Source organism: Phalacrocorax carbo, chromosome Z (assembly GCF_963921805.1).
Source record: "Phalacrocorax carbo chromosome Z, bPhaCar2.1, whole genome shotgun sequence".
NCBI lineage: Eukaryota > Metazoa > Chordata > Aves > Suliformes > Phalacrocoracidae > Phalacrocorax > Phalacrocorax carbo.
In genome coordinates this window covers 41,319,708-41,332,822 of record NC_087548.1, presented here as the reverse complement: position 1 = coordinate 41,332,822, position 13,115 = coordinate 41,319,708, and the positions used below count along the sequence as shown (strand labels likewise).

At 36.3% G+C, this 13,115-nt stretch overlaps 1 protein-coding gene across 1 annotated transcript in view; it reads right to left on the bottom strand.

The window, feature by feature from the left end:
• Positions 1-13,115, bottom strand: part of VPS13A (vacuolar protein sorting 13 homolog A) — a 110,835-nt gene that overhangs the window by 49,236 nt on the left and 48,484 nt on the right. Inside the window, exons 30-40 of the mRNA XM_064438677.1 lie at positions 10,683-10,799; positions 10,500-10,603; positions 9,896-10,063; positions 8,960-9,267; positions 8,093-8,240; positions 7,123-7,270; positions 6,103-6,227; positions 5,087-5,256; positions 4,226-4,446; positions 2,798-3,030; positions 312-404 (exon numbers count right to left, since the gene is read on the bottom strand). Coding sequence (XP_064294747.1) covers positions 312-404; positions 2,798-3,030; positions 4,226-4,446; positions 5,087-5,256; positions 6,103-6,227; positions 7,123-7,270; positions 8,093-8,240; positions 8,960-9,267; positions 9,896-10,063; positions 10,500-10,603; positions 10,683-10,799 — 1,835 coding nt within the window. The remainder of the gene's footprint in view (positions 1-311; positions 405-2,797; positions 3,031-4,225; positions 4,447-5,086; positions 5,257-6,102; positions 6,228-7,122; positions 7,271-8,092; positions 8,241-8,959; positions 9,268-9,895; positions 10,064-10,499; positions 10,604-10,682; positions 10,800-13,115) is intronic.

Here is a 13,115-nt window from a genome sequence, read left to right as displayed (position 1 = left end):
CCTTTCTTCCAGATAGAAGCTTTCTGAACATCGAAAGCTCTATCTGAACACTTCAAAATTTATCTCTGCATATCAGGCCATTTTATAAAACACAAATCCCAAAACCGAAGTGTTGACACAATTGTTAATTTTCATTTTTGTTTATTTTCACATGCTAAACAGGTAGATGACCTGATGAAGAACAAACAATTCCCCACTTCAGTCATTCCTGACTTTTTTTCTTTTTTTAAGAAACACATCCCACAAGCAACTTCAAAGCCTTCTGAGCAGGAAGTAGTAGAGAACTAAAAACACAATAAAAGTCTACCTACTTTTATTGTTAGAGATTTAATCGTTAGATCAGCTGTCTGTGGATTAGTACCTGACTGTTTCATTTCAAAGAAGAAGTCACAAGGCTGTAATATCTGTACAAAAGAGTAAAAACACATGTTAAATAGAGAAAAAAATCCTTTAAAAGTTATATACTTTTAAATACTACACATCAAAAGCACTAAAACATTCTTCAAAATTAAGAGTAATTTGAACACTAATAATGTGTTCAAACATATAGAAAAAAGTATCAGAAGCAGCACCTCAGCCATTCTCAAACATTAAAGATTCAAATGTCAACTACAGTAAAATGTATTACACTTCAGTAACTTCACTCTTTAGGTGAAGTCTGCAGACGTCTTCAAATACACTACATCGTCATGCCTGGGACTTTTGAGGAGAACCAGATTTTTCAGTTAAGGGCAAGACAGCAACAGCAGTTACAATTTTACTGAATAAAAATATCACTGTTTGAATCACAATCACTCAGTTCCAGGACTGTACAATCAGTCCTTGCATACTCCCACTTGCCAAGGTTTACCGAAACTAGATCTAAGGCACACTGTAAATAACATCATAATGCTACGTGATTAATAAAGCACTCAAACGTAGTTAAACTCTACTGATACTGTATTGACAGGAAAATTTGCTCTCCAGTCCCTACCTGAGGAGATAAGTCTTTCAAAAACAGCAATTTCAAACCATATTGATTTTGCAATCTTTCCCAACATCTTTGTCCACACCTGAATCAGATGTTGGTGCACAGAAATACTCTGAATCAGTTTTAACACACTTTTCCCAAGCAAGTTTGATCTAACAGAATTTTTTGCCCATACTCCTATTTTATCCTCTGCTGCTCAGATTATTTTTTTTCTTGTTCTGTGTTACAGCCAGGAATGAAAAATAACATGTTCTTCTTTAGAGCAAAGTACATGTGAGAAATGTACAAAAAGAACCTCATAGCTTATGCTAGTCTAAAGCCAGAGGCTAGTTTCCTGGGTGTCTGGGGAAACATATTCTAACAGATGGATGAATTCATCCATCACTAATGTCCCCAAAGCTTAGGCAATATAAAATCTTCACATCAATATCCGCCTTCAGAAATCTTGTAATCTTCATATAATCTCTTATCATACGTTTTCTTTCTTGAATAAATAAGGCCATGGAGCATCATCTGACTCTCTGATTATCTTCCCAGACTGAAATCATATTGCTTACAAAAAAAACCAGAATTCAGAGATTTCCTTATGTACATGTTTTCAGAAGGGGCATTTATACCGCTATAAGCAGAGAACACAATCTTTTTTGACCTCTACTACTCTCTACTACAACTTTCTGAATCTTTCACAGAAGGTAACTTTAAGCATCAAAACTAAGGTCCTCTTAGCCTCTTCATAGCACAAGCAACCTGTCAGAAACAGGTCTTTTTCTCTGTTTCTACAGTTTGAGATAGATTCTGGTAGAAGATATTCCTGCAAGAAAGAAAGCTTGGTGAAAAGTCTTGTAACTTCTACAAAGCTACCTGTTTGTGCCACGTTCGCCAGCTACAGAAACGGAAGTCACACAACTATGCATTGTGTTGTAGCTATCATGCAAGTGCGTCACTTTCTCAGTTACTAGATTCTTAATAGATTAATGTAATCAAAGACTGTCCACCCAAGTAGTAACCTGAGCCGCTATGAAAGTATCTGATAAAGAGATGAAGTAGAAGTCCCAGTCTGTTGTACTTATAGCTTTGGTCTTTCCTTCGTAGCTCCATAAAGTAAGTAGACATTAAAGCAGAGCTGAAAAGACTCACTCTTCAAAATTCATCTGTGGTCTTAGGACACAGGTAACAGTTGGATATACCAAATTGATTTTTTTCTCTGATACAATATCATTACAGAGGTAACTGAGGTACAGTCTGCTTGTAGAGGCAGAAAAACTACAAGAAGCTCCAGGAGTCAATGCATTCCCACCTAGCCAGTAACTAACAAGTCTGATTCTGTAGCCAAAATATAAACAGTTTAAATATAATAGATCTATGGGCCTTACCACAAAGGAATTTATGAACAGTATACTATAATTTATTTTTAGATACATATTTCCCATTCCACCTGTGATCCTTTGTTATTCACTTATATACCTATTTAATGCAAAGTTTTCGACTGAAAGTATTCCAAATTTACTACACTGCATTCAAAATAGTGTACACATAAAATTTTTTTTTATCTGGCTTACACAGGATAAGAGAGGTTATTACATTTTACTCCTCTGGACTTGTAATTTTAGCTTGTCTTACAAAGCAAACCTCAATGCCACTGATCAAGATGACGCTTTTGCCATATCAGACAAAACAGCATGAAGTCAACAAAATAAGTTAGCAACAAAAGTTTACTCATATGTGTGTAACATACATTTAACGGTGAAAGCTTCATAATTAACTTGCATTGTACTAGCATTAGTTACACAGCTCCTTTAAATACAAACTGGATGTCTGCAAACTCACCGTAGTAACGTTCCCTTTCCTTTTTTCTGGAAGAAATGGGCATGCTTTCATTTGTATCTCTTTAACAGCAGCTGTCATGCTATACCTTTCAGGGCTATGTTTAATGAAGACCTCACACTGTGTTGTAACTACCAATGCAGGAGCATCGCTTCTTGTTAAATCAGCCACAAACACGATCTCAGGATTTTTAACAACAATGTTCATTTCCATTGTAGATACAGGCTGCACAGGTGCTTCAAAAACACAAATTAAATTAGGTTAATTGTTTGAAGATTAAATTGTCATTAGTTACATCTCTCAAATTATAGAGAAGTTTTAAAGATTTAGTGATAAGGTCTAGCATCACAGGCGTCAGAAAACATGTAGATCCCTGCAACTGACTTATTTCTAGGCTCTTCACAAAACCATTAAAGCCCTAATTCCTTTTAGATACTATAAAAGATTCCACAAAGCTTCTCTGTCAAAATGGAAAGGATAACAGTATCACCACTGTTTTCACCTCTGACACTAGCAAGTGTATCAGCTTCACTAAATTTCTACATCAGCCAGCTATCATAGGGTCTTATGAAAATGCTGGACACATTCTCTGCTCTCTGAAGCAGCAAAACATAGTTTTCCTTAGGACTATAATGCAGCATTTACTACTGCTTGATGTAACCATTTGCAGTACCAATATACTTCTACGTAAGACTTCCTAATTTTTTTAGATATTGTCCATCTACTAAATAATCTGAGCAGGCCTAGCTAAGGTGGACACAACTAAGACATTTAGGCTACAGGAAAACAAAAACAAAAAAAAGGGACTTCCTTTGCAGACCTTATGTGAACTTCCTGAGGCCTGGAAGCATAAATAGCCCATTTCCTGGTCTGGTGCTCTAATGAACTAAATTCTGATGTCAGGTATAGGTCCTGCACTAGAAAGACCAAATCAGGCATTCAAACTAAAAGCCTGTTTCCTGATATAGGGAGAAATGCACATCGGTGGACAAGTGAAATGACAACATTTCTAGGCAGCAATATCTGGCAGGCTGAACTCATATTTGAACATAATAGAGTATGTTCCATCATTCTCAGAAAGGATGAAAACTATGATGGTTGTAATCATCGTTACAAAATTTGCTGAGACTTCAAAGACAGCCAACAAATCTAGAGAGTGCCAGCTATAATTGTCCTTTCCCATTTTATTTTTAGGCATACATTTTTAGGTATTTCCTTTGTCTGGTAGACAAAGCTTCATTTGGAAATAAAGACAAAAAGGACATTAACCATTTTCCATGACACAAAGAAAGAAACATCAAGGTTAAAAGAAGCTGTCCTATACACAGAAGGAACAGCATAAAAGGGGTATTATAATTTTAAAACTAGTATTATAGTACCAAAATTAAATAGATAGTTAAATACCAATTTTTAAGTATTTCCAGTATATACCTTGCTCCTTTAAAGGTAATGACTGTTTGAGATTTCTCTGTGCAGCAGCACTTTCTGCATTAGCCTTTAGGAATATATCCGCAACAGTAAGTAGAAACTCCATGCTTGCACAAAGGTATATCTCTTGAACAATCACATCAAGAACAGTGCCATCTCTCCCCTGCTTATAGCTTATATCCACCATAACTTTCTTTTCAAATCCATGCTTCATTTCCACCATCCTGAAAGATCATTAAGGCAGCATTTAATGAGACAACAACAAACCAGCCACAAATGCTGAAAAAAAAAACCCACTCAATATTCTCAATCCAGCTGCAACACATTAACAAGCGTCAATTTAAAAAGTAATACCAAAAATTTTAAAACATTACCGATGAAAGTATCAACATAAATTCTACAAAACTTCAAAACTGGACTTCCATACATTGGCAGCTAAAGGTGTTCATAATTTTAACAAGTCAAATCATCAGAATTCCGTGTTATATATCAACATTATTATACCTTATATTGAGGTTTGTTACTCTCATTAAAAAAAAAAACCAAACCACCACACTTAGTCTTACTTAGCCAGCAGTTTCTTAAAGCTGAAAGTGAAATCTGTTTCTATATGCATTCATTAATTTTAAATATTTAAAGTTTGGTTGGTTTATTTCATATTTAAAGTTTGTTTCTAGAATTTTTATTGGTCTCTCATAAACAACATGTGGAACAAAAGGCAAGTAAGACACATAAGTCTACAGTAACATGTATTTCAAGAATCACCTACTCCAAAAAAATTGCAGTTTTAACAGAATACTAAAATGGAAACATCTGGAACTCTGTCAAACTCCAATAAACAGCAATTTATGTCAAAATACAGACCTTGGTGTAGCCTTCTGTATTGACTGTCTTTTATCATCTAACGTACAGTTTGCCAGCTTGACTGAAGCATTCATTGAACCGTCTGATAACATTTTGAGAGCAGCTGACATCAAAACTAACTTAAATTCTGCAAGCTTCGAAAGGTCATCTCTCTGATCCAAATTTGTAGCCTGTTTAAATCAAATTGTAATACATTTGTAGACTTGCTTACAGGTAATGGAAGGAATATACTTAATAATATATTAAATAAACCCACTGGTAATTCAAAAGTCAGTAACATACAGAGAAAACTGAAGAAAGCGAAGCCTTACCCTTCCACCAGCTTGCTAAATCAAGCTTACATTAGTGAGACGGAGACAATATTTAACAGAAAGTAGAACTGTCATATGCAACTTTGGTTTGTGTGCCATTTAAAAATACATAGATTTGCATATTTTTGCATATAGCAAACACGCCAGATAGGAAATTAAGTTTTGCCTCTTATGACTACATAGTCTTTATCCAGATACTGGAAGATTGTCCAAAATCTAAAATAACAGACTATAAGTTTACAATAAAATATTACTAGACTTTTAGTCAGAAATTTGCTAACAGGTTTGCAGATTTAAACGAAGAATAAAAACGCATTCACATTGTAATACAAATTTAAAGCCTCTCTCCACAACATTGTGCATGCACGTGTGTGTGTAGCTGAAGAATAGGTTGCATCCGTCTGCATTTTTTTCCTTCCCAAACTGTATTTCAAACTTATATAAGTTTTCAGTAAGTTTTCAGTCAAATCTCAGAAGATGCCACGTATTATGTGCTACCACTGATTATTCTTATTCTCTTCCCTATAATGTCTGCCACACAATTCAGATAAAATAGCTGTTTATCATTTCCATCATATTTGTAACTATTGCTAGAAGTCACTGTCTCTGCTCATAAATTAAACTATTCCTGTTCAGAATTTCCAGGACTCTATGTAACCTTACTTAAAGCTATTTCTTTCTGTTTGTAATCAAAATTATATTTACCTGTTTTGAATTTGGACTATACAATACTAAAGTCAGAGAGTCGAATCTGAAGTCCAGTTTTAATGTTGTTTTTATTTTCATAGGTGAATGCAATTCCACCACAGCTGACGTCACAACAGTTACACCTTTAAGAAAGTAGAAAATCACTTAATATTAAATAAAATTACCTGACTGCAAATAAGGGGGGTGAAAAAAACCCAACAAACCAAAACCAACATCCACACTAATGACTATAAGGACAACAACTTCCCTTTTCCTCCACACATAAACCCATCCACTCAGAATATGTTTATTATGCTCTCTGTAATTAGTTTTGGCAAAATCACACAAAGTTTTAGAAAATTAAATACTCCGCTTATATATTCTACGTGCAATTTTTACCATCTTTAAGACAGAAACATGCAAATTCCCTTAATTTTATATGGTACTGTGTGCAAGAATGTAACAAAGAATACAAGTTTACTTTCATCCTCGTCTGTTCACCTTGCCATGTTTTTGCTATTTTTCAAATATAATACAAGAGTTCAACAAAAGACTCCTTTTTTAACGTTACTTGCCCTTTTTTAGTGTGTGCTGAACAGTTTATGGGCAGTGATGCCAACTGAACAGGAACAATTTTTAGGGATCCCATCATTAGACAAGACAAACAGATCTAAAACTGAATGGCAACAGAGTCAGCATACACGGGAAAAAGGGTAACATAACTTTCCAAAGCTGGGATGTTACTAAATCCAACTGACAGATGTATAAGTGCCTAATAAATGCATTACTGCCGGTAGAACCAGACAGTCCTTACATTATAACACATTATGCTAGAAAACTTACTACAGTGGCGCAGTTGCTCCTATTTGTTATGATTACTGTTGGGTATAGTTCAAAGCACAACGTCAATGTAATAGAGGCATACTGTTAAAAACAACTGAACCTGGCATCCTTTCATAAAAACAATACTAACAGAAATAATAAATTGACAGTAATATCTAAAAATGCTAGACCACGCGTAATTTAAGATAAAATTACCTGCAGACTGCTGTGAAGTACTATGCATATCACTACAATGGCTAGTTGTATCTTTCGGTTCTGGTAAAGATGATGCACCAGAGTTTCCACCTATATTTTCATTTAGTGTCCTCAATATTGTGGTAATATCTTCCTGACTGAGAATAAGCTAAAAAAAAAAAAAAACGTTGTTATTAAACGCAGAACAACTCAGTTCATGAAGCTTTGGTAACTAAAATCTAAATTTACCAATAAACAAATAAAACAAATTGATCCCATCTGACTAGATTAGGAGCCTCAAGAACCAAGTAAGATGTTCTTCTCAAACCCACACAACCCGTTACAGTAACGGCTAGAACTCAAAAGATGTTCACACATTATTTTGGTTTTGTCCACTAATTTTCTTTTTGAAGCTAGAATTTAGAAATTGAATGTTAGAAGTCATACACGTATAGTTTGACTTGTAGTTGCCCAAAACTGTTACCCGCATTTAGTCACAAGGTACTCTACAGTCATGGTTATTAATTCTATTTAAAAGTTTGGCAAATTGGTTTTCCTCATATAACTGACAAGCTTTATATTTTTTTATGTTAAATTTAAATGAGCACGTGCACTAACCATACTTGGGCTTGTCATGGGAATGCCCTGCTAGTGAATAAACCAATGAACCTCAACTTTTCCCAATCCTTCTTTGAAAGATGCTAACTGACAGGTAAAAGGCAGCTATAACAGAATACCCATTTCTAACTAGCAACAGTATTATATAGTACAAAGTCTGCCTGCAGTATCACAGATGAAATGCAGAGCTTAGATTAGAAGAGAAAGCTATTCACTTTCTTTTTCCCTAGGAAACGACAAAATTCACGCTACCTACCCACCTGTCTTGAAATCAAAGAATACCCTAACTAAGGAACTTGGACATTTATCGACAGAAAACTGAATCCATTTTCTGCAGATATTTTAACAGCTGCTTTCAGAAATGAGTGCTTACATTCATAGGCTTGAGTCGGCCAGATATTTCAATATCAGGAACTTCATTATACCATGCAGCAGCTAAATTTCGTTCAACAGCTACTTCCAGATTGAGTGGCTGCAGCAACTGTACTTCAGTTTGCAATGCACCCTGCTCATAGCATGATCTGTGAACAGAAACAAAATACTCCCAGCTTGACATACTTCACTTACACATTCTAACAACCACAAACACATTTCTGTCTTGTCCTCACCTTTTTGAATGGTACTGTAAAATAGTCTCCATACTACTCCTAATATCTCTAGTTAAAGACTTACTCCACCAACTAGAAAACATCTTTTCTTGGCAGGCAGGAGTCATATCAGGCACATACCAGGCACAAAACGTATCAACTTCTTGCTAGGACCTCTTACCTGCTCTCCACTGGAAAGCAATTCCTTCTTTCTTCAGTACTCTTCCCTTCCCTCTCCCCTCTCCCAATCCCCTGCATCAAGGCCCATTTTCAAACACTTCTTTACAGCCATCTGTCTTAACATTTTCCCTGCCATGTATAGCTTAAAAAAAAACAAAACCATCAAAATAGCCATTTACAAATGAGTTTAACCTGTCCCAAAGTTCTGAATGATACATGTCTATTATTTTCCACAATATTCCCTAAACAAACATTTGTTTCAATTAAAAGATGTGTAGATTGCTATTTCTCCTCAATGATACATTTTAATTGCTTTTACAAAATTTTTATTAATTTGATTTATAGTTCAAGGCAACATATCTGTTAACGACCAACCATTAACTAATTATTTTGATAGCAACTTCTTAAAGCTTTCCAAATGAAGTATCTCCAAAAGATTACGTGAATTTAAAAAAATCTTGACATTACGTTACCTGTATAACTTTAGTTCACTCAATTTCACTGTCATAGAGTCAACAACAGGCGGGAGATTATATCGTGTTTTGGTTTTAGCGATAAAGAATTGGTTCTTCACAGTGATTAGACCGAGATCAGCCACCAGGACATTTGCAGACATTGCTGACTGTGGAACTATCACAACAGGTGCTTTAATATTGATATCTAGTGCCAAACGGGAACTACGCTCTGCTAGCTCTTTGACACCTGTAGCTGCTTTCTCTGCTGCTTGTACAGTTGCTTCAGTAAGAGCTTCCTTGGCAGCTTGGAAGTTATTTATAAAAGCCTAGGAAAAGAATACAGATCTTGGGAATTTTATTAAAAATTACATTACTTCAGAAACACTAAGAATCATAGTTTCTTAAACAGCAAACTACCTTAAGATACTGGTTTTGCTACACACTTTTTCTGAATTCTTTAATAGGATAATCTCCCCCAAAATATGATAAAGTATGCATATACGTAACAATAAATTTCCATACTAAATATTTTGCAAATCAGATGGTAACAGCAATAACCTTCTAACATAACTTTCACGAATGGCATTTTATCTACTCATACAGAGAGTAAAAGATAGATTTACTTAGCAGAATTAATGGAAAAGGCATTAATTTTCATGGTTTATTACTTACACTTCAGTGTTATAAACAATGAAGAGCGTGTATATCTAAAAGCTGGCACAAGTCATTTAAATAAAGAAATAACTAACAACAATAGCAAATATTGTTGCTTAGCCACTCACTCCACAATAACAAACATATGGAGAAGAAAAGTAAATAGCCCAACCACCAATCCGAGTGAAGTTTTTACAATACTACCTAAGAGTTCTTACACAAACAGACACCACCCTATATGGGATGCTTTATCAATGTTATTTGAATACTAAGGAACAATATCTGGAAAATTTAACTTACCAAAATAGATGAAACAAACTTGTTGACAAAAACTACTTGAATACACCCAACAGTTAGGTAAATACGATTGTCAACAACATCCATATTTGTATATGCAATGCCATCCGTAGCATTCACATATGATACCATTCTGAAGTTGAAGACTTCTTTTCCTGTGATGTAAAGAGCCTTAGAAAGAAAAGAGAGTATCTCTACTGTAAAGCTTATGCTGGAGAAACTGAATACCAAAATAAAATGTAGTACCTCACACTTCTGAGACATTTTTGTTTCAAATATCTCAACAATAAATGAAAAAAAGTATCCCTGAAATAGCTGAAAATATTCAGTTGGCTCAACTTGAATAATTCTGTCCATTAAAGGAAAAAAAAAATGGAGCATAATAAGCAGCTGGACATCATAGTTGCACAAAAAATCAATGTCAAACAATCACTGCTTGTGGGGGTGAAATCAGTCTGCCTATAGGGAATAATGCTCCCAAACACATAAAACATTATTTTAAAAAAATATACAAAATCACAGTTCAAGAGTAGAATCCACAAAGTAAGTCAAATTTTCAATTTACCTATATCACATTTAGAAATCAATGATACATGCAAATGCATACCTTTTTATACAATGCCATCTCGTCAGAATCCACAATAATGATGTTCTTCAATTTTGCAGTCATTTCTGTTGCTGCCTTCTTCATGATCACTTGACTATCCAGACCTTAAAAAAAGATATCCAAATCTAGAGAATATTCTAGTTATCAAGTTCCATGCCTGTGTGATTAAAGTTTTGTTCCTACCTTCAATGTGAATTTCAGCTATTCTATGTTTCTTCTCTCTAATAAAGACACGTAAACAGGATAAATCTGCACAGATATTGAGGTCGATAACATCTTCATACTTCGATTTTTTTGATGCTGTGGGAAATAAAAATAGCAAAAATTACAGTTCTTCAAGGAGAAGATGAAGCATTTTAGTATCCCTTCCCCAAAGCCTAGTTTGTATCAAGCCTGCAGCACTGTCAAAATGCACTGCACTCATACTTGCAAATACAACACAAAGCAGTTATATATACAGGATTGTATATACTGGAGTCCTCATACGCTTCATAAACTGTGGTAATCAACATCAGTATTTTATTAACCACAAGAAAGACATTTAATATACATCTACACAGCACAACTCAAAATTACTGATACGTTATTCAGGACTAAGTATTTTACTGGTAACATGATAGCTACCTTAATACACTATCTGGTCTGTTGATTAGTAGTCATCTGCACTCAACGGTCTTGCTTTCATAAGGCAGGTGACTTATTATTAAACCTCCACAACCTATATTTTCTAAACTTAAATTTTAAACATGAAAATACCATTAATGTAACTAGACACTGAAGAGAAGGGACAGTGGGCACCCTTCAAAATGGCTATGGGCAACAAATAGACAAAAGACATAAAAGCAAATAGAACTACAAAAGACACTAGCACAAATATAGTGCCTTTCAGAACAGAGGTGTCCAAATATTTAGTCCATTTTTGGTGTTCTGAAAACTGAATAACTGTAAAAATATTCTATTTCCTGTTAACAGAAATAATTTCTATTCAAAATGAACAGAGATGACTTATGCCATACAACAGTATGTGCAGCTACGGTGCTAAATACCGGAATTCAACAGCTAAGGGACACATCCAATAACTTAGTCCATTTTCCTGGAAGTCAGATTTGAAGTAATGTTATAAGCAACTTCAAACGACAAAGGGAAATATCACATCTTGTATTCAAGGACTTTGAGCTTTAAAGTGGTAAATTCTTATAGGTAATTCATACACAACGCTAAAAGAGGCAAAATTTAAAGTAATAAATATTCAACCCGCTTTTCCACAGCAAAGTTTTTTAGATGAGGTATTACCTTTAAGAATTGTGTGTGTGTATGTTAACTCTTTCACAACCCTCACAATGAAGCTATGGTTCCACCAATACATCAGTTCCAGTCACATGATTTTATTGTACGTTGCTAATAGAAGACAAGCCGCGGTAAATTAAGCAAAAACTACCCCCAAAGTTTAGCTTGCACAGAAAATCATAGAATGGTGTGGGTTGGAAGGGATCTTAAAAAGATCATCTAGTTCCAACCCCCCTGCCATGGGCAGGGACACCTTCCACTAGACCAGGTTGCTCAAAGTCCCATCCAACCCAGCCTTGAACACTGCCAGGGAGGGGACACACACAACTTCTCTGGGCAACCTGTTCCCGTGCCTCACCACCCTCACAGTGAAGGATTTCTTCCTTGTGTCTAACCTAGATCTACCCTCTTTCAGTTGAAAGTCATTGCCCCTTGTCCTATCACTACAGGCCCTTTCAAAAAGTCCCTCTCCAGCCTTCTTGTAGGCCCCTTTCAGGTACTGGAAGGCTGCTACAAGGTCTCCTCAGAGCCTTCTCCTCTCCAGGCTGAACAACTCACAACTAGCTCAGCTTGTCTTCATACGAGAGGTGTTCCAGCCCTCTCATCATCTTCCTGGCCTTCCTCTGGACTCGCTCCAACAGGTCCATGTCCTTCTTATGCTGACCACCCCAGAGCTGGACGCACTGCTCCAGGTGGGGCCTCACCAGAACAGAGCAGAGGGGCAGAATCGCCTTCCTCGACCTGCTGGCCACGTTTCTTTTCATGCAGCCCAGGATACAGTTGGCTTTCAGGCTGCAACTGCACATTGCCAGGTCATGCTGAGCTTCTCATCAACCAACACACCCAAGTCCTTCTCCTCAGGGTTGCTCTCAAACCATTCTCTGCCCAGCCCGTATTTGTGCTCGGGATTGACCTGATCCAGGTGCAGGACCTTGCACGTGGCCTTGTTGACCTTCATGAGATTTGCATGGGCCCGCCTCTCAGCCTATCAACCTCCCTCTGGAAGGCATCCCTTCCCTCCAGTGTATTGAACACACCACATGGCTCAGTGTCGTCAGCAAAACTCCTGAGGGGACACTCGATCCCACTGCCTGTGTCAAAGACGTTAAACAGCGCTGGTCCCAATATCAACCCCTGAGGAACACCACTTGTCACTGGCCTCCACTTGGACACTGAGCCGTTGACCGCAACTCCTTGAGTGCCACCATCCAGCCAATTCCTTACATACTGAGCAGTCCACCCATCAAATCCATGTCTCTCTGATTTAGAGACAAGGATGTCATGCAGAACAGTGTCAAATGCTTTGCGCAAGTCCAGGTAGATGACATT